This window comes from Akebia trifoliata, chromosome 13 (assembly GCF_017979445.1).
Source record: "Akebia trifoliata isolate Shusen 1 chromosome 13, ASM1797944v1, whole genome shotgun sequence".
Taxonomy (NCBI): Eukaryota; Viridiplantae; Streptophyta; class Magnoliopsida; order Ranunculales; family Lardizabalaceae; genus Akebia; species Akebia trifoliata.
Window position 1 is genome coordinate 11470586 of NC_141387.1, and position 23303 is coordinate 11493888.

The 23303-nt window shown below is 32.1% G+C and overlaps 1 protein-coding gene across 2 annotated transcripts in view; it reads right to left on the reverse strand.

Annotated features, from left to right (window-relative positions):
- Positions 1-21217, reverse strand: part of LOC147387849 (sister chromatid cohesion protein PDS5 homolog C-like) — a 56239-nt gene extending 35022 nt beyond the window's left edge. Inside the window, exons 1-2 of one of the 2 annotated variants that reach the window (XM_086421468.1) lie at positions 21057-21216; positions 18814-18879 (exon numbers count right to left, since the gene is read on the reverse strand). In XM_086421468.1, coding sequence (XP_086277594.1) covers positions 18814-18864 — 51 coding nt within the window. In that variant the 5' untranslated portion in view covers positions 18865-18879; positions 21057-21216. Of the gene's footprint in view, positions 1-18813; positions 18880-21056 lie in introns of both variants that reach the window. The other variant, XM_086421467.1, reaches the window with a different exon arrangement.
- Between the last annotated feature and the right edge of the window lie 2086 nt (positions 21218-23303).

Below are 23303 nucleotides of genomic sequence, written 5' to 3' on the forward strand. Positions count from 1 at the left end.
TTTAACGCTTTTTGAAAGACAACGCTTGATGTAGAAGGCTTGCAAATTGTATTTGCTGCCATGTATGACCAAATTTTCATCTCCTTCCCTCAATTTGAAATCACCAAAAAGGGTTAAAAATAGTAAATTTTTTGCAAAATTTAATAAGTAAATTTCCTTAGAAAATTTATTTTCCATTTTGAAATTTTCTTGGAAAATTTATTTTCAAAGGATTTTTCAAGTCTAAAAATTTATTTTCTTGGAAAATAGAGCACCCCTTTTAAAAGAACCCTAAACCTAACCACTTTCTTATTCTTTTATTTTCTTCAAGCCTCCACCTCCATTTTCATTCCATTCTCAACGATTTGACGAACCCAAATTCGACCATTAAAAATCAAATCCGATCAGCTCAATCGGATTATTTGTTCAAAATGATCTATCTCCAGTCTCCGCAACAACATCATCCACAGTCCCATCACACCGTCCTACCCATTCACAGCGTTGTGGTTCACTTAAGGCGCACTGACTCCATTTTTTGGCCAAACTTCTCTTTTTCTACCTCTTTCAAGCCATGGTCCAAAAAATCTAATCAATCTTTTCTGAAGAGGTATATTATGATGCATTTGACACTCCCCAAGGCACGTGGTTTCATGATGAACTACTCCCACGTAGTTGGAGTATATTATTTTATGAGCCAAATGAGAAATTTAGCACTGAACTAGTCCAAGGATTTTATGGTTCGTATGTCTCCACCAACTCCTCTGTTCCTTCGATCACCATCAATTTTCATGGCATTTTATTCACAATCAATACTTCCAATATTCACGCAATCTTAGGAATCGAATCGGTGGAAAATGGCGTTTGTGAGCCCAATTTTTGTTTTTATTACTATATCACACGCCTCGGTCTCTCTAATCAAGATATTCACATCAAATATGGTGGTTTGAAATCCAAATGCCTTTATGAAAATGAATACCTATGTTGACGCTAGATCACAATCAATATGCTCGATACACAATACTTGACATAGATGTATACCAAGCATCTCTACATCTTGTACGTCATTCAAATACGTGACCCAATATTTTGTCTGGTCTGATTGCTTATGGAGACACTATTCGACATAATGACCAATCAGAGTCAAACATTTGAGTTGCCTCATCTCGTCTGTCACATTCTCCAACGACGGATGGGTGTCCTAATGTCTAGATTGATCACATAAGGTGGCTTAGAGCGAATTCCACCCTTTAAGAGGAAAAAAGGCTTTAAAAACCTGTGTACATGGCTTTTGAGCCCTAGGCATCAATGAGGATGAGCACGGATTGTAAAACCCCAAGCTTTCAATTTGTATCTCGAGGAAAAATAAATAGTAGAATTTTGAGAAAATCTTGAAAGTGGGACTTAGGGGTAAAACTTTAAGAGATTTCTGATCATTTTTTAAGAAATTTGACCTCACCATTGGATTTAAAATGATCGAAAAATATACTTTAACCGATAAGCATGCTCAAATGCGAATTCGAACAAAAAGTTACAAAATCCTCGATTATCGAGTTGGACCAGTCTAAAATAATGAATTTTTGCTAGAACAAGAATTTTTAAGATTCAATCATACCATTGGGTTCGTAACGAAAAATTATTGAACATGGACTATTTATTTGTCATTTTTGGAGCACAGAAAGTCGAATTATCGTCAAAAACGAAAATGACGTCAATTTTAGGTGTCACCTCAGGCTAAAAATATAAATTTTTGTTAGAGATATAATTTATAGAAATTGACTATACCATTAGATCCATAATGAAAAATTAGACGAAATAGAATATTCATTCGTCATTTTAGGAGTCCAGACGGTCAAGTTATCGTTTATCGAAACAATAGGTAAAATACCGATTTCGTCCCAAGATATATAAAAATAAATTTTTTTAATTTTTTCACTATTCACATTCATTTTAAATGACCCAAAACCAGCCAACCCATTTAAAAAAAATAAATTCATTTTTTTCTTCGATTTTCAACCTTGAATTTGTCGTAAACCGCTCGTCGTCAACTTTCGACGTAGAAGGGAGAAAGGTTCGGAGCCTCGACATTTACAAAACTCACCCAAGATCTCTTCGTTTCATCTTCGCTTTCACCCCGTATCGTCAAAAATCAGTCGTATTTATATACGGGGGTTTCGAAACTTCGACCTCGAATTTCATCCGTTTCGTGATCAAACCGTCCTCTATCGCAGAAGGGAAAAAGGACAACGACATCGAGATCTTCGAAACCACAAGGGCCAAATTCAAAAATCAACCACCTTAAATTTTAGCCCATCTCGATTTTCCTTGCACGCGCTTCGATCATTTCGCATAGAACTTGTAAGGAACTCTCAATTTCTATTAATAATCGTAGATTGTGAGAATTGCATTTAGAATTTTATTAAAAATTTGTGGTGAGTTTCCAAAAATATAGAATTCAATCGGTTATTTCAAATTCACGCCAGAACTTGCATATTTAATATGTTTAATTGTATTTTTTTACAAATTATACGTGGGTAGGATATTTCAATGGGTAATTTCTGTCAGTTGGGTCCTGTGCACCGCTTAGACCCCGTTTTGATCTAAGTGTTGTACTTTTTCAATATTATTAATGAAAATAAATTTCATAATTGGAAAAAAAATATTTAATATTCAATGAACTCAAATTTAGTTGATGAATATTAGAAAATGGATATTTTGTTTGAAAGTTTGAAAACGGTAAAAATCAAAAAAAAGGAAAAAGGGTAGGAAACGGTAAAATGTTAGAGTCACACCTGAGGGTGATGTCTGCATTTTACATTGTTGTGTTGTATGTAGGTTGGTGAACGGATATCCAGGGAGAATGTTACTGGTTACATGTTTATTTACTTTCTATTAGCGCGATGCGCTATTTACTTTTCTGTTCTATTATTTATTTTAGGCCTGGTGGCCACACTTGCATGGTAGGAAACTTGATATCCATTCTCAATCTTGTATTGTTAATTTTTCTTTTATTTTCAAATGAAAGTATATATATATATATAGCTATTTTGTGAGCTGTTAAAGAGTCTGTGAATGTCTGAAGGGATAGTGCATCATATCATCCGGAGTGGTGTTCTATCCTGGGATGTACGATAAGGACCACCAAGCTCATACGTGGTATGGGACGCATATGAGAGTGGAGTCACAATTGAAATCCGGGTTTATTCCTTTCTATCTTTACCAGTGAACTTGTAATGTAAAGGTGGTCATATACGAATGGTTTATATATTTGGGAATCACATGCACGCATGATAGGCATAGAAAAATGATTAGTTAGTGATCACTAATAATCTATAGTAGTTAAACGTTCTGACACATCAAAAAGAGACCCATTGCTTATTGTCACGTCAAACGTCCAGCTTGAGCCGGATAAATGGTCCCGCAAGTGTGATAAACAGCGACCAGCCACAAAATCAGGAACTAATACTTTATTATGAAACATCATGTCCCGATTGGGAGTGATCCTATCGTAAATCCCAACTCTATAATTCTACTACTCCACCATTGTGTATTATGTATCTGTTGTCTTATTTTGATATATAAAATGAAATGTATGTTTAATGTTTTCATTTGATCAATTAGATTTGTATAAAAAAAAAAGAATGTTATAGTGAGTACTGCTGATCGATGTAATGTGAGTTTTAAAATGTTTAGTTGCTCATCCCTAGCTATATGTACCAGTTAATCGTAGTTTCTTTTGTAAAATTTTGCAGATTTTAAAATGATTTAGTATGCTTATTTATTCATGTTAGAAGAAGTTATTGGCAAAATTGTGTTCTTCCTTACTGGGTAACCATTGTTACTCACCATTTCCTTCTCCATTTTTTTTAGTTTCAAATTCAGAGTTTGACGAGGCAGGTATAGAGCACGAGTGAGAATCATCTGGTGGGTCAAATAGACAGCCAGAGTTCGTCACTTGGTGAGTATTGGGGTTATAGCCCCTAGTGATGTCGATTTGTCCAAAAGTATTATAGATTTTGTTCTGAACGTTAGGACTTTTGTTAGAGTGAGGAAAATTTGTATAATCCTGTATTCTGGTTATTCTTCCACACTCTGATCTTTCGTATATTATTAGATGTATATAGGTTTCCGCTAGTATTATATTTTGTACGTATATATACAGGATTATATGTCGTTTATCAGGTGTAAATTGATTGCCTTGGAATGCTAACATAAACAGATGAGACCCTGCCAAAATTTTGAGGAGCCACCTAGTGCCTCGAGATTTGACATGGGGTTTTGTGTTAGCGTTTGGCAGGGTGCCACACGGATGCCCCCTTGCCTATAGGACCTAGGAGAAGAATTTGAGGAACAACAACCTGAGGACGAACTATCACCAACTCTGGAGTTTGAAGACATTTCATGGTTTGATCAGATACCCTAGAAAGGGCACCGTATTGCCTTTGGATAAGTTTTTAAGGGACTCAAGAATGTCAACCAATGTTACAAGGATTTGCAAACCGGTCAGCAATTGTTGATTGAACAGTAGAGACAGATAATGACTTATATTGAGGAACAAAAGGCACGTGTTAGTGCACAAGCTGTTACAAGTTCAGATTTCGATTAAGATGTATTTTCTTAGATTAGGATATTTTTAATTTTCTAGTTGGGTGATTTCTCCTTCGTAGGTAGGATTTCTTTTTCTTCAATTTTCTATCGATCTTATCTATGTTATAACTGTTCAAATCTTTATAGATAACTTGTATCATCAATGCTAATTAATACCAAAATCATTTTAGGTGTGATCTAACATTTTCTCTCTTTCTTTATTGATTTTATTCATATTGGGGATAATATTTCGTTTAGATTTGGGGGTAGGATTAGCTCACAATTGCATTGCATATTTTTCAACACAATTGTATTGCTAGTTATTTTCATGAAAATATTAGAAAACAATTTAACACTTTTGAAATATTGTCTTCAAACTTATGTATTGATTACATACGAATTTCACATTTCAGGCTCATGTCCTAAATTTGTTTGATCATGCATTCTTTTTTATTTCTCATTAAGAAAATTAAAAGGTTACTTTGAAAAGTTCATGACACTTTTGATTGAGTCACCAAAAGAATAAAGACTTTATGGAATAAAAGTTGACCTCCATCTCTATCTAAAGTGTTAGGAGAAACTTAGTCTAATGAACTATGACTTATTTGTCCTTTGGCTGACTGGTTAGAAGAAAAATAGAACTGGGGTTAGTATGACTTGTACAGCAACCATAGAATTAGACTAGATACCTTGAAGATGACTACTTGCATTTTGAAATAGAATACCAAAAAAAACGGTGATGTGACAAAAAATTTGAAAAATAAAAAGTAGAAGATGTGAAAAAGATCAAAGTAAAACAAAAAGACTAGAACTAAAAAAAAAATTGTAAAAAGAAAAGAGTCCAATGAGGCCAAATAAAATATTTTCAGTAGGGTGAAAGTCATCTATGGTAAAAAAAAAAGTTAGTAACTTGGAATATCACAGATAAAACGTCTTAAAGGTATTAAAGTGAGCATCTAGACCTTTCACAATCCCAGAAAGAATGCTTAATATTGAGTTAGAACTTAGGTAGAACCAATCATTCTTAGCAATTAGGAGGTAAAATCTTGTTCTTCAAAAAGAATTAACTTTTAAAAAAATTAAAAAATTCTGTACATGCACCCAAGTTATTCTTGAAATTTTCTAAAGTGGAGAATGCAAAATTAAAATTTTGCTCAAATGTAAAAGACCTATGACTAATTTGTGAAATGTCATTATTTCACCTTACATGTTTTGATTTTGATTTTGATATTTGCCTAAAGTGTTGGAATTTTGTGGGTATATTCACTACAAATCCTTATGAATCAAACTTATTTACTAGGGGTTTAAGAGTTTGTTGCATTCGTTAAATGCAGTCGTGTAACCTACGAAAATGATTTGTACTTTAAATTTTTACTTTACTTTTACTCAAGACTTGCAAAATCTAAGTTTGGGGGTGTGATCAAGATCTAGAAAGTGGTTTCTAGAATCCTAATTACATAAACTTTACGGGTAAACTATATAATAAATCCCGTTATTAGATATAATTCATTATTAGTCCCAAATAATAGTTGATTTCAATAAAATGATATATTCTGGGAACTAATTATTATTATTTTCCTATAACAGGAAAAAGTCACAAAATTTCATAAATATATCAGAAAATCCGAAGAATTCACAATGATCCAAGATCCAAATAAAACAAGCTAACCAAGACCTAGATCAATTAGGCCCATATGGATCACGGTGCCTTGGTCAACATGAGCGGAGTCGTAACATCGATGAAAAATACCTCAAAATTTATGTAGAACTTTAGCGACTGAAGAAAATTCATATTGAATTAGGGTTTGGAAGTTGTGTTTACAAAAAGATTCCAACCCTAAAAACCCTAATTTTGTCTCTATAGATAGGAGACCAGACCAGAGCTTAAGGATATCTAGAAAATTAGGAATTCTCTTTCACTTATTTTTCTTTTAATTTTTGTTTAAAGTAGAAGTTTTGTACTCAGGGCGAATTCTACCTGTTTCAGAAGCAAGATCAATAAAAAAAAAACCTTTTTCTATTCTCTCATCTCAATGCTCTCTTTCTTTTATCTTTATTTTACTGTTCTCATGATAACTATAAGCTAAACCTCCGTTAAATCTAATGAGGAAGCCTAAGAAATTTTATTTTAATCTATCTTTATTGCTTTTATAATAATGTTTCATTGTTCTATTGTCAGAACTCTTAAGTAAAAATTATCGAAAATAATATTAACTGTTCTATAATTTTGATGGTCTATACTTTGATTAGTTCAATATGAACCATACTTCACATTAAACATTTTATATTTATCTTATAATTTTGACTTAATAAGTTTATCACATAAATTGAAATCCCTTTTTAATATAACTGATTAATTTTCTGATCTACAAACATTACTTTTGTTTAGTGGCTCGAGACAAATAGATGATAGTTAAGATATTAGGAGAACTTGAAAATGGTAGATTAGATCAATCTAAACTCCTCCATAGTGGTTTAAATATTTTATTTTATTTTCTTTCTAGATAGTTTTATTTTCAAAATTTATTTTTAATTTGTTTACGTAAATCTGAAACGGGTTTGAAATAAAAGAATTATCGAATCAATGTTGTCTCTGTGGATCGATCATTGCTTGCCAAGGTAAACTTTATTTTTTTTATTTTGATTCATAATCTACACCGAATAATGGATTTCATGCACAAAGCATTTATGGAGTATCTAATGATGCCTCTTGATCTACTCTTAGTCGAGGGAAGGGCATTTGAGTACCACGCTTCAGACTTTAAGGGAGCTTGAGTTGAATGGAAAATTTAGCAAATGTGAATTCTGACTACCTGAGGTGAAATTTTTCGAGCACATGGTATCAAAAGAAGGAATTTTAGTAAACCCTACTAAGGTAGAAGCAGTATTAAACTGGAAGCAATTGAAGACGATTACAAAGATCAAAAACCTTTTTAAATGACCAGATATTACAAAAGATTCATTATGGTTTTTTCCACCCTTGCAACACCTTTAACATAGTTGACTCAAAAGAACGTCAAGTTTGATATCACCAACTGTTGGAAAGTAGTTGATTATTTACACAAATGCATCTGGGATAGGTTTGGTATGTGTGTTGATACAAAACAGGAAAGTCGTATCCTAGGCATGTAGGAAGTTGAAGATATACGAGAAGAATTACCCAACCCACAACTTAGAACTGACATATATTGTTTTTGCCCTAAAGATTTAGAGATACTACATTTACGGCGAAACATTCGAAATATTTTCTTATCACAAGAGCCTTAAGTACATATTAACACGAGACAAAGATACTGGATGGAGTATTTAAAGGACTAAGATTTTGCATTAGACTATCACCCGAACAAGACGAATGTAGTAGCAGACATACTTAAAAGATGGGAACGTGTTAACACATATGATGATGCAGGAGTGGTAGATGTTATAAATAGTGGTGGAGTTTGTGTTTGATACACCAGATGATGTCAGGGGACAACATAATTACTTGGCCACAATGAGGATTTAGAATTCATTAGTTACAAGCATTAGGGAACTTCAGATATTGGATGCATATTCAACAGAATATTAACTGGGATTGGACAACAAAGAAAACTAAGACTAGAATATAGATACTAGTAAGAGTCTCAGATTTCGACAAAGATTATAGATACCTCTAGATGATCAGTTGGGGGTAGATATATTTAGTGAGGCACACAAATCAAGCTACTCAATTCCTCCAAGAGGTACAAAGATGTATAAGGATCTTTAGAGATACTTCTTGTGGCTAGGGATGAAGAGAGATCATGTAGATTATGTGAGTAGGTGCTTTACTTGTAAGCAATGTAAATTGAAATATCAACGACTATCAGGTCTGATGTCGTCATTATCATCTCATCAGAAATTAATAGTTATACTCTCCTTAACTTGTGGTCAAGTGAGGGATCGAACCCAAAAGAAAGGGGAGATGTTACCAAATTAGCAAGAAATGACGTTAATCTAAGTTGTAAAACTTGTTTTTATATTTTTATGAGACAAAATAGGGAATAAAATGTTGCTAGAAATTAAAATGATAGAAGAAATTATACTCAGTACATAAAAAATAAAACATATATTAGTGATTAAAGTAACCTAGGATTAGCACATAAAACTGTATTTGACTTTATCTTTTTTTGCGCTCAACTACAAAGGCTTGGTGTGAGCTCCTTGAGTTGGAAGATATGGCATAAAGCTTTTTGAGAAATACTGTAGTTAGAACTCATTCACTCACTAATGTATGAAGTCCCTACTACCAAATATCTAATTTAAGCATATTATATCTTGATTTTATTTAAGCATAAAACACCTAAGTTAAGCATATAAGGTGTAGAGATTCAACTAAAGCTTTGACCCACAAGAGTTGGATAAAACCTTGAAGTAAATCATATAAACATTATAAAGAATATAAAAGGATAAAGAAATAATACAAAATTAAAGTTTGTTCCTAGGCTTCCTCCTCTCACTAATAGAAGGAATCTAACTTATTTTCATGGCAAGGATATAAAAGAAAGTAAAAGAAATAACACTTGTATTCATGATAACCAAGATACATTATCTCTTTGATGAATTACAAAAGTTACTAAAATAAAACTTAACTAAAAAATGAAAATTACAGAGAAAATGCCAAGGACATTGGGGAGAAGAAGAGAAGGGACAAGAGCCCAAGGACTTTTTCCTAATTGGGAAAATGATCTATTTATAGACTTGAGGTGTTCTTGAATGATCCAAATATAGTCGTCATCACTATTGCATATAATCTCACATGCGAAGCAAATAAGAGAAATTCTTGGGCGATCCAATTGAGGTGGACTACGTTACGTTGCTCTAGACACCTTCAGATCTCATTTTTTGACTAGTTGCTTGATTTGACTTCCTGATTGCAGTGCACTCTTGTTTAAGTGAACACATGCTATTAGTTTTTCGATATTTACAATTATTTTGTGTAATTAAGCCTAATTTACATGGTATAACATGAAATGTGATAATTTGAGGCTTAACATACTTATTTACCTAATCTAATGAAATAAGGACGAAAATCGTGATAAATAATTGGGAAAAGTATGGATAAATTAGTGTTTTAAGACATTGATTACACCTTCAAACTTATCTTTTTCTAGTCCTTTAAACAATAAAATTATCACTTTCACAGGCATCTCGACCGCATTTAACGAATGCAATAAGTCCTTAAGCTATTAGGTTACCCCTAGTGGACTAGTTTGACTCATGGGGATTTGCAGAGAATGTACCAACAAAATTTGAAATAACTTTTGAAGTAATAATGGTCAAAATCAACACTTATATCTAAAAGCATAAGTTATTCTAAGATTTGTCAGTCATTTGAAAGTAATATCTGGTATAGAGTTGGAACTCTTATTTCTTTATGACAAAACATAAACTGAAGTTGACCTCTAAGATATAGTGATTCTAACTTATAAACTTTAGAGATTCGATTTCCTTGAGTAAATTTTAACCTTCTAAGTAATCTGAAATACTTTGGTATAATTCTAAACTTAGCATCTTATCTAGGATAGTGAGAAGTGTGAATGCTCACTTTAATATCTATGATGTTCCATTATAGTCACATTTTTACACTTGATGGCTTTCACCCTACTAAAGCTCTAAACTTTTTAACTTTGATTCTTTTGAATATTTATTTTTGTTTCAAGGGATCTTTTTTTTTTTTTTTTTTTTTTTTTTTTCTAAAAAAAGTAGGTAGCTCTTTTCAAAGTACCCAGTCTAATTCAATAGTTGTTGTTCAAGACATATTCAACCCAGTTATATTTTTCTTTTAATTCGCAACCAAATGAATAGAGAAGTTAAAGTTCATCAAATCCCAATTTTTTCTTATACTCTAGGTAGAAAGAAAGTAACAAGTTCACTCAATTCAACCTAGACTCTTGGTAACTTTATTAGTAGTAACTATAAACGAAAGGTAATTTTTTTCTAACTCTTGCCTAAGAGAAATATGAATGGAGACTTCAAATCAAAACTTCTAATCAAAGATTGATTTAGTGTTTTTAACTAAGTACTTAAAGATACAAGCTATAAAATCTTGAACAAAATACAACAAAGTTATCAAAAAAAAATTTAATTTTTTAATTTTTATGATTTTTCAATAGAAAAAACTAGGTGGAAACACCCCCAAACTTAAACATAATATTGTCTTCAATATTTTAATATGCACATGCAAATACAAAACTAAAAGGGACAATAGGAAATGAAGCAAGTTGGATAACACCTAAAAAATGATCCTACAGTCTTCTGATATTAACACAAATGTCCTCTGAAATGAGACAACATACCACACACCATTATCGCAGAATCGATTACATTTGTCATATTAATCGTGATCATGTTGTATGATGCCAAAAGCACCACGAAAAATACTATGATCATAGTCTAAGTAATTGGTTCCTAAACTATTTTGGAAAAACACACACCAGTATTTTCAACCTACACAATATAAACTAACACAAAATAAAATAATTATGAAAAAAAAATTTCTAAAAAATACTGTAATCAAAAACTATTTTTAGAACAAAATATGGATAGTACAGCATTCAAATAACACAACTACTAAACAAGGTAAAGTAAACCTAATAGCATAAAAAACTAATAAAAACTCCGAATGAAAACATCTAATCAAGCATCTAATCCTTTCGAGATATGCCTCTAGCAATGACTGTCTCGAATTCTCTCACTCTCTCGCGTTGTTCAGCTACATCAAGTCATCGCTCTAAAGTCTTCTATCCTCTTTACATCTTACCCATCCCCTTGAAAAATTTTGTAAATGCCTTTTGCAGGGGGTGTGGTTTGACCTCATCCAAAAAGGATGTGTCCTCAAAATCTGGACTAGATGATCTAGCTTTGCTCGCTTCAGCCTCATCAAATTCTTATCCTAAGCATTTATAACTATGAGGGCTTCCATGCTCCTCAAAGTGTTCTGGTATCGATCACCATAAACCTAGGGCACATTCTACAAAAGACAATGCACCTTTGAATTCGTAAAGTTGGACTATCTTGTCTTGGGGTGCTAGCACTACCACTGGCATTCCCGTCCGTTTCTCAAGAATTTGGTAGACTAATTGTGGGAAGTCTAGCGAATGATCCTTCTTCGACTTGACGCAGGCATCAATTAGAGTTTCTGACATAAGACGGGACACGTTAGAAGTTGGATCATTGGTCTGGATCGCGTGCATGATGTACATGTGCTTTGTGAAAAAGCAAAATATTGTTCTGCATCCCCAAGATGTTAGATGTCGCCCATTACCAACAAAGATATTAATTAGCTTGAAAGCTTTTTGATAGTAATCCTCCACTCCTCTCGTTGATACGTCGTGACTACAAATGGATAACACATCTAGCAAGTTCCATCATCGACCTCTCCAATTCCTAATATCACACTGATATCTTCAAAACCAATAGCGAGTGTGATGCCATAGAACTCAATTGCAAACAATGGAATGACTGGATTGCCCGAAAATACGAAAACGTAAATTTCTCTCACCAATTCCTTGCACTAAACTTTAGAATCGATGTAAAACAAATTGCTTCACCCTTACTCAGTGATGGTCTCGCGAAATCACGATCCATTGTTATCCTGAAAGTAAGGACATAAAATAAACTCATCAAAAATAGTTTGTTTGGATGAAACCATAAGTACTACTACAATCAAGAGGGAAAAACGATTGACTGTCTGAAATCTGATGATGATTAGTGATAGGATGACTACGACGTAGTGAAGGTGATGAATTTGCAAACCCAATAACTACGATCTAATCGCAACTTGATGTTGACTGCGTTGGTTACTTTAGATTTACACGAACACAACTAAGAAGGGAGATCTGTAAATTGGATCTTTGATAGATGCTGATTTGGACAAATTTGTAAATGGAAGATGGAGAAGATGAGTTAGAGATTAGGACTTGTTATTTGATGCTAGGGTTGATGGGAAATTCCAAAAGTACCATTGAATCTAAGGAATATCATTAAACTAAAACTAATCCTAAAATGAAATAAACACTAATTACCTACTAAAAAAGAATCTAAGTAAAAAAAAATTACTAGTTCCTACAAGTTTTGGATGGGAAGATAGTTGAGAATATCGCTTAACATGATAAGGGATTAACTCGTCAATTTTTAGCACGTAAAGCTTGGGTGCATAGGATATTCCATTCTGATTTGTCGATGACTATTTGAAGAGGGCCAGCAAGAGGGAAACCTATTGACAAGTAGACCATTCATTTCTGTTAAGTTTTGTGCGACCCTAAACATAAGAGACCAAGTATGGTTTTTGTTTTAGAACCTACCACTTTGGTTCTAAACCGATAACTATTCTCGATGAGAGAAATAGCCAAGTTCTAGGCTTAATTGTAGCGAAAAAATGTAGTAGTCATCCAAAAACTTCTAAATCTATTTAAAACAAAAATAATAAAGAATGGGTTACCTCCTAAAAGTGCTAAGTTTAACGTCTTCAACTAGATGAAAACCATATTAATCCTAATAAATCTGTTCATCGAAAAGAAGAACTTCTTCTAGGGGTATACGCTCGAGATACGGTTTGAGGCATTGACCATTCACTTTGAAAGTGGATCCGTCCTTAGGATTAAGGACTCCAACAACACCATGGTGGTAAATTATTTAGATGATAAAAGGACCAGTCCAACGAGATTTGAGCTTTCCTGAATAAAGGTGGAGTTTGTTGTTGTAGAACAAAACTCTTTGATCAGGTTCGAAATTTCATCGATGAATGTGTTCATCGTGATATAATTTTGTATGCTCTTTATAGCGTTTAGCACAATCATAACATTCAGTTCTGATCTCTTCTAATTCATCAAGTTGTAACTTGCGATATTCACCGGCTTTATCAAGATCAAAGTTGGGGCGCTTGATCGTCCAATATGCTCGATGCTCAAGTTCTACAAGGAGATGAATGACATTGCTAAAAACTAATCGATAGGGAGACAACCCTATTGGTGTTTTGAAAGTAGTTTGATAAATCCATAATACGTCATTTAATCTCAAAGACCAATCTTTACGTGAAAGATTGATTATTTTCTCTAGAATGGTATTGATTTTCCTGTTAGAAATGTCTACCTGTCCACATGTTTGTGGATGGTAAGATATTGAAATTTTATGAGTTATGAGGTATTTCCTCATCAATGATGCAACGATTTTATTGTAGAAATGTAGGCTACGCTCACTTATGACAGCTCGCGGAGTACCAAATATTACTAAAATGGTCTCCTTGACAAAGTTGATCACCACCTTGTGATCGTTCATTTTACATGCCACAGCTTCTACCCATTTGAATAGGTAATCAACTACAACGAGAATATACTAGTTACCGTGAGAGATAGGAAAGGACCCTATAAAATCTATAGCATTTCATTTCTCTTGAAAAGGTTTCTAAGTTTTTGACATCGACTACATAATTTTCTAAAATCATGGGCATCTCGAAAAATAGTCAGCCAGAAAAAATCACACTGCAAAATTTTTGTAGCAGTTCTTTCCAATAAAGTGACCACCATAGGCATGATTATGATAAAACTCTAAGACATTGGCTTACTCATAGGTTGGAACACAATGTCTAATAATTTGGTCGAGACAATATTTAAATAAGTATGATTCATCTAGAAAAATCATTTGGCTTTCGAAAGGAAACAGAGTTTCTCTTGACTAGTCATTGAGACTGGCAATTGACCTATAACTAGGTAGTTGATAATATTAGCATACCACAGAATGTTAAAATTGGAGATTTGCATAAGTTGCTCATTAGGAAAGGATTTAGAAATGGATAAAAATCCCTCAAACGACTCAATAACAATCCTAGATAAGTGATCAACTACGACATTTTCTGCATCTTTTTTTGTCTCGGATTTCGAGATTAAACTCTTACAAGAACAAAATCTAATGGATTAACCTTGCTTTAGCATCCTTCTTAAACAGAAGTTATTTCAAAGCAGCATGGTCTATGCAGACCATGATTTTCGATCCTATTAGGTAAGGGTGAAATTTATCAATAATATAAACCACTACTAATATTTCCTTCTCTGTTGTAGAGTAGTTAAGCTAGGTATCACCAAGGATTTACTAGCGTATTGGATAATGTGAGGATGTTTATTGATTCACTGACCCAAAATAATGCCTATCGTATAATTCGAAGTATCACACATAACCTCAAATGGAATATTCTAATTTAGAGGTTAAATTATGGGTGCCGAGGTTAAATCGGGCTTAAGCTTCTTAAACGCAAAAAGATATGACTCTAAGAAGTTGAAAGGAACATCATTTCCTAAGAGTTCACATATAAACTTCGAGATCTTTTTAAAAAATTTAACAAATCTATGGTAGAAACCTGCATGACCTAGGAATTACATAATTTCTTTGACAATCTTAAGAGGTAGTAACTTTTCAATTAAACCTACCATCATTGTATCTACTTCAATCCCTTTTGCAACACAATGCCCTAGCACAATTTCAAATATTACCATAAAATAGCATTTTTCCCAATTAAGTACTAGGTTGACTTCTTTACAGCGTAAGATGACCGAAGTCAAGTGATGGAGACATTTTTCAAAACTTAATCTGAATACTAAAAAATCATCCATGAACACTTCGAAATATATTTTTATCATGTCTGAAAATATACTCACCATACATCATTGAAAAATAGCTAGTGCATTGTTGTAGACACCCCATTTTCGTACTCGTCTGATTAATCAACTCGTCAACCCGATTGTGATGATTCCCAATGATAGATGAATATTCCAATGTTTTTTATTTGTTACTAGATATATTTCAGAAATTCAAATAAGATATCTCAAGCGAACAAAAATTTAGAAACTACGCTACGTTAGAAAATATGACCCAAAATCATTTTGAGACAAAAAGAAGTTTTACGAAAAAAATCACTATAAATTGATTAAATTACTAAAATATCCCTAACATCAAAACATCCCTAGAGCCTACGTTACACTTAGGAAAACATTTTCGAACACATAAAACAACAAATTAAAATCAAATAAACTGTTTCGCCAATTTTCACCAAATTTGACAAAATTATGAAAATACCCCTCATAGGGTCCACGACCATTTCAAGCCGAAAACCAATAACTGACACAAACTGTTACTCCCATTGAATTCCTTATGAAAAAGTGATTTCAAAACATCCCAAAAAATCAAAAAATGACTTCAAAACGCAGATACCCTTTTTGAGGGCGAAACAATAATTTTTCAATTCTAAAAATTTAAAATTTTAAAATTTTAAAATTAATAATTAAAACATTAATAAACGTAAATTGAAATCTTAATAAATTAAATTTAAAATTTTAAACAAATAAAATATTTAATTAAGCCCATGAGCCAAATTTTAAGTGGTGGCCCATTTATTCAAGTGGGGCCCATTTATTCAAGTGGGACCCACTTGATATATATTAGAAGGCCCCTCCATTTGGGGTCCTAAAGAATTAAAATATAATCAGGGTGATTCTCCAAAAATACTAAAAAAATATTCTTTCATTGTACGTATGAATGGAAACCCTAATTTAAAATTCTAATTAAACCTAATTCACCTTATCTAAAAGAAACCTAGTCAAACTAAAAGGCTCCCAAAAAACTCTATAAATAGGAGCTTCCACAATCCAATCTCACAGGTCAAGAAAAATCCTAGGAAAGATAGGTCAAAAACTCTCCCCAACCTTCCCAAAACCCTAAATCTGAAGTCCCAACTCCCTACCTAACACCCAAATCCTGTTTTGTACTAAAAAAACACTCAGAATTCCTCAAAAAATACTTAGAAACCTTCAAAACACCTAGAACATTTAGAAAATACTCAGATCTAGGAGGAAAGTACCTCATCTTGGTGATCAAAAGCGGATCTTGTAATGGAGAAAAAGAAAGAAAACTCACACGAGGATGCTCTCTGTCAGCTCTGAGAGAACTAATTGTCACAATCACGCGGGTAAGTTAGGTTTTTTATTTTATTTTTCGGTCGTTTTTAGCAATGTAATAATTTTTGGGAAAAGTAAAGACCAGCGTTTGCTAGGCGGGATCGGTGCTTAACACCTTCCGATTCCGTAACGTGATCCCCGGACCCTTTCTTTTCATAGATTAATACATTTTTTCAATTTTGAGTCATATTTCGATTCCTAGACTGTAAAACTAGGTGGCGACTCCCAAACTCCAAAAAATGGATCCGCAACCCACTGATCAAGGGCATCCACTACAAAACCTCACAAGTCAAACTCATCCACTATGAGTTTAAGGGCTTGCTTCATTTCCTAAATGTAGTTGAGAGGCTTATGAAAGTGGCAGCTTTTTCTTTACTTGTCTGTTCTTATTTTTTTAGGGACTAGTAAAGTTTAGATTTGGGGTGTGATGAGTGTATTAAAACACTGATTTTAATATGTTTTATTAGGGCATTTGTTTTACTCCTAACCACTTTCGTACTATAATTAAAAAATAATCTTGAATATGCCTTATGACATCACTTTACATGTTTTATCATATTAAATAAGCATAATTGCATAAATAACATAAATAATTGAAAAATCTAAAAAAATTTAATGATCGTGTGTTTGATTGTGCAGGCTTGAAATTAGAAGATCAATTATGAACACACTAGAGCAATTCAAACACATCAGAGCAATCTAGAGAAAATAAGAGAGAAGTGGACCAAAAAACAATCATTTCCAACACACCTTCATCGTCCAATAGTGGACCCCCAACTGTACCACGGTGGAAGGGTCATTAATCAGGATAAAATTACATTACCATGCTTTGGTTCCTCAAGATTACATGTACCAGATCCTTTAGAAACTAAGAATTGCCAATAAATAGAACCCAAAGTCCATTGTAAGTTGTTCCTTCCACCTTAGTTTTTCTTTAGGTTTTCTTCATCAATTAAATTATGTTTAATTTCTTTGTAATTTCTAAACAATTTGAGAGAGAAAGAGTGTGTAATAATTAATTTGTCAATGGAAGGAATCCTATTCTCCTTTACTCTTTCTATTTGTCTCGCAATGATGTTAGAATAGTTCTCCATCCATTGGGGAGGTGGAGAAGCCTAGATCAAGTTTTATTTTTATTTATTTCATTGTTTTCCGCTTGTTTCTATGTTAATGTTTAATGGATTCACATCAAGGTTCATCCAACTCCTATGGATCAAATTCTTAGATAAACCCTTTCACCCTTAATGCTCGACTTAGATAGACTGTACTTATATAAGAATCAAGAAGGTTTATGGCTAAATCAGGTAATGAGTAGTAGGGATTCTTAGTTATGAGTGACGGAATCCTAGTTTTAAATATCCCTTTCTTGATTTTAAAGTTAAATCTTCCAACCTAGGTGACATTAGCATGTTCTTAGGTTAAGTTTTCAAAAGAGGTTTGCAATTAAGTCAATCATATTTGTTTCTACTCTAGGTGAATCCATGTCTCCAATAAATTTTTCTATCTTATTTTAACTCTCCCATTTAAATTATAAGCATTTTAAATTTTGTTTTTGATCTTTGACAAACAAAGAAAATGGTTTTTAATTTATTTGTTCAAAGTAACCTTACATCTCAACATGAATTCATTCAATGTCATAAAACACAAGAGAATCGAGGCGAACACTTCCTCTTAGCCCTTTACTCCTCACATCTCTTTACTTCCTCCTTATTCATCCTTGCCCCTTCGTGTTGTGAAATTGATGACAAACCTCCACATATTCAGTTAAATGATTCAGATTCGCCCTTTTGTTTTCAAACTAATGACAAACCTAATAAGAGCATGGTCTTCTGTTATAGACTACCAAAAATGACTAAAATACCCTAATCTTCAACTCTTGCTAAGAGCACTCATTTCTTTACCAACTCCCAATTCCCTTCTTCAATATTGTGTTTGGGCAATACGATTGTTGCTTGTGTTTCCTTAAAAGTGTTAGTAGCTACTCCATTTTATTTTATTTCTAAATTAATGGGAAGAAAACAAGTACACCCCATATGACATTGCAGGATTAAGGAAGGATTGAAGACAACTCATTCTTGGGGAAAAGAATAAGTTGTTAGAGCAAGCCATAGATTTCAAAAAGCACAGAAAAGAAAATTTTACTCGAATCATTTGGAAGGAACTCTTGATAGACAAATATAAAAATTTAAAGCTACAGTCAGTGAAAGACAAACAAGTGATGGCAAGTAGAAAATATAATAAAAATAAGAATAAGATAAATGATAGAAAAGAAAATTGTATTCACCTCATTTGAAAGCTCTCTTGCAAAAACCAAAATACGGAGGGAGTAGATCATTATAGTAAATTGTTCCTACATATCAAAATAAAAAAGAAATGAGAAAAACAAATCACATCACATCAATCAAGCCAAATACAAAAATTAGATGTGTTCATAGAAACTTATCATTTTGTGAAATCATATTTTAGTTATTCAAGAAGTCTAACTAGTTCACTCTAATTCTTAGTTTAGCTTCTTTTTATGTTTATTCATTAAAGAAATTTATAACAAAGGACCATTTAAAAAGTGGAATATATGTTTAATGCTATTTTTTAAGTAGTGAGAACAAATACTTTTATCAACCGAAAACACTATTGTTATAAACAGATGTAAATAAAGGAATGTGACTAACCCCTAATTTGTATGATAGGACTTTTCTAATGATAATAATGACACTCACTTTTAATAAGATCTAATTGGGGATTATTTTTGTCTCTAAAAAAAATACTTATAGAGTTGTTTCGTTGAAAAGATTACATGTTCTAATTTTTTTTAACTTTTTTAATTTATTTAGTTATTGGTTGTCTAGACAAAGAGGGAAACAAAGACACATCAAGAAAATTAGAAACCCTTAATAATGTACTGTAATGAGTTTTAAGAACCTTAAATTAAAAATAAAGATATAAAAAGTTACTAATATATTTTATCGTTATATATGACCACTTCGAGGGGCTAGCCTCCATACATCTGGCCTCTTGGAGGGGTCATAAAACTTTCAAAAGGATTTATCCCAAACATTTATTTTTTTTCTTTTTTCTTTTCAACGTATATATCCCTAGACCCTTATAGCTTACTTCCCAAAGATATGATTAAAGTGTAAACCAGTCACATCTTCAATGAAATTTTAAGAATAAAAATCAAATAGAACCACATCATTATATAATATGTATTTTACTATAAATCTTATAATAAATACTAATTTGTTTTAGGTGCTAAATAAGGGCCTTATGTCATGTGCTAGAGACAAAACTAATTCAAGAAATTTAAAATTTAAGAGATGGATTTTCAATCAATTGACATTTCTTTCAGAAAAGATCAATGTTAACCATAAGATAATTTTTTAGAGAATTGTTGGAGCAAAGTGCCCAAACAAAGAAGAACATAAAACAAAACAAAAAAAAAGACAACAATGATCAAAAAATAACAATAAAGCAATGGGAGTACTGAAGAAGAAAATTTGAAGTATTCATTAAAAAAAGACTTCATAAAACATCTTAAGGAATCGAATAAATAAAAAGACAGATCAAAATAATTTTGAAATCTAGATTTTACATAGAAAGGGTATCCTAATATATCTTTATCTTTCAACAAATATCAAGGATAATAAAAGAATGACATATAAAGTGAAATTCAAGTTAAACAAGAGAAGAGTGGTCAAAAGGAACCTAATATTTTCTGGAAAGGAATATCGAAGGAGAAGAGAAAGATAACTAAAAATAAAACCCCTCAACGAATAACATGGATTCTATTGCAAACAAGAAAATAAGTATATAAAATATATAAAATAAATAGTAATATATTTTATTGATATGGCCTCTTAAAGGGGTGACAAACACTCCAAAAAAATTTCTCCCAAATACTTGTTCTTTCCATCCCTCTTTTCAACCTAATCTCTAAACCATTTTTTTATTGGTTATATCCCTAAACCCTTATAGCCCACTTTCTAAAGATACAATTACAAAGTAAGTCAATAAAGTCCTCAATTAAATATTAATGAATCGTAATCAAATACAACCCGATTATACTATGTAATATATATTTTGATAAATCTTCTAATTAAGAATTACAAATTTTATTTTTGTTACTAAATAGGATTATAATAACTTATTGGGAGAGAATCCGAGCAATCGTAAAATTCAAGAGATGGGTTTTCAATGAATCAACATTTATTTTGGAAAAGATCAATGTTTTATATTACAAATTTTTAGAGTATTGTTTATAGGTAAGTTACCAAAGAAAGAACTGCTAAAAGAAATGTACATAAATCAATGGGAGCATTAGAAAAAATTGACAAACCCATTAAAAAAGAGCACTTCATTAAACATTTCAACAAGTAAATGAAACAAAAGAGCAAATCAAAATGAGTTAGAAATCTATTATTTACACATAAAAGCATGTCTTGATCAAAGATATTCCATGAAAATTCCACATATTCAAGTGAAACAAGAGAAGAGTGAGCTAAAAAAATATAAACTATAACGAAAGATCACCTGATGAAATATAAAGCAAAGAACCACAGGTCCATCATCAATAAACTTTCAAGTAGAATGATAGAGCTTAGGCTAGTAGTTAGAGGCCTCCAACTCCTCCCTAAGACCTCCATTGCTTTCTCTAATCAAAATTTTCAAATGCATCCTCTAGGGTTAGGGTTTGAGCGTTTTAATATTATTCCCACCTCGAAATTGTAAATAATCGTTTCATATTTGATCTATTAAATATTAGGGTTTTATCTTCTATAACATGTAAAAAGACTTAAGTACCATTAGGTTAATTTTTAACTTGTTAATTGTAATCTTCTTATCTTGGCCCTATTAAATTTGTTGACTTTTTTATTTCTCCTCACTTAAAATAACTTTTACTATATATTCTAGACCTATTAAAGATTTTGTCTTCAAAATTATCTTTTTTTCATTTTCCATACTATATTGTTTATTTTATGTTGTTCCTTATTTGACATTCCATTCATGGACAATTTTTTACACATTTCTAAAATCATAATTTATAAAATTTATCGACTTTACTCAAAATTCAAATGAGTCAACTCGACTCTATTGGATTTCAAATGAAAATTTCAAGATAACTCAGCCCCAAAAATCAGTGGAACTATCTTGTTGAGTCAACCACATGAATTCAACCATGTCAACTTGTCAACTCCATCAAGTCACCACAGGAATTCAACTATGCAACCAAGTTATTCGGTTATATATAATACTTTTGTAGAGATCGAGAAATAAATATTTTTATTCAATTAATTTTATAGATTTTTACTTAACACATCCAATTCAACTCACTAGTTTTTCATTTGACTAAAGTTATTGAGTCACTCGAGTTTTCAATTTAAGAAACATGATTTAAAGCTAGGAATCTTTACAAGATTCCAACGTCCACTTGGTAAAGACAACTTCATGACTCACAAGTCCACTTTGATGGTTTAATAAGGCAAACAACCTTATGTCAATGGCCTGGAGAATATTATTTTTGAAGATGTAGAAAGTGAAAGGGTGTTATGCCCACAAATCCAAGACGAATCCCAATGATTCATCTACTAGATCTCAAGGCATGATTAACTTCCCATGATAATATATAATAATAAAAGATAAATCATGATTCACAAATTTATCACAATGGAAATTTATATACTACCAATAAACTAACAGAGTGCGGATGCTAATAACATTCAAATCATGATTGAAAATCATCAAATCTCAAATTAAGAGGTCTTACTAACTGAAACAAAAGACATAACTACGTATCAATATTGAATATAAATCGGCACACAGTGCCTTGACATAAGTTTCTCAAATCGAAATAGAAAAAAGAAATAACTACTAAACTCTAAGACTACTCAAATTAACAGAGGTAGCTGCTCATCCACATACTCAAACTCCGAAACCTCCTCGTAAATCTCATCCTAAACGACTAACTCCTCTAAAGATGTATGATATTAAAATGTGAATGATAAGGTGAGTAACGGGAGTTACTCAGTAAGAAGTCTACCGTTCTAACAACTAGTTATAGCATGCAAAGAATAAACATACTGTAATTTAAATAATGTAGGTTTTGATATAGTATAACATTCGAATAAGGACTAAAGAAAATAGTAAAATAATTTAGATAAATATCAATCTATCAGTTCTATTAAATAAATCATTGTCAATTTTAACATTCTTTCAAAACATAAACATCCATCTATCAGCATAAAAGTGTTGTGGAACATGTTGTACAACAGCCTCGACATAGCTATTATATTCCAAACTACTCTCGATGTTGTATCATACCATTTTCATATGATTTTGTGATAAGCCAGTGTTACCACATTTTGGTGACTATTTATCCATATTAGACTGGTCGTTGACCAAGGTTCAAATACTTGAACAATTACGTTGGTCATTCATTTAAAAACTACAAACTCTCAGTGATCACTAACTAGTCCATGAGAAAACTCATCACGTCTAAGCTTATCAAAAGGCAATGCATATAAACCTCAATTATATCTACATTATTCAAAGACCATCTTTACACACAAATATTTCTCAGGAAAGAAAATGAGAAATTCTCAGATCTCACGAGCTATACTACATTCTAAGGCATCTCATACTACCAAAGAAAGTAGGACATCAAGTGTTATCCTAGATTGACCTTCCACTTTCAAAAATATAGCAATGCATCACTCTTTATAGGTTTTCTACAACCCTTTCTGGTAAATAAAAATAGTTTTATTTGTATTTGTATATATA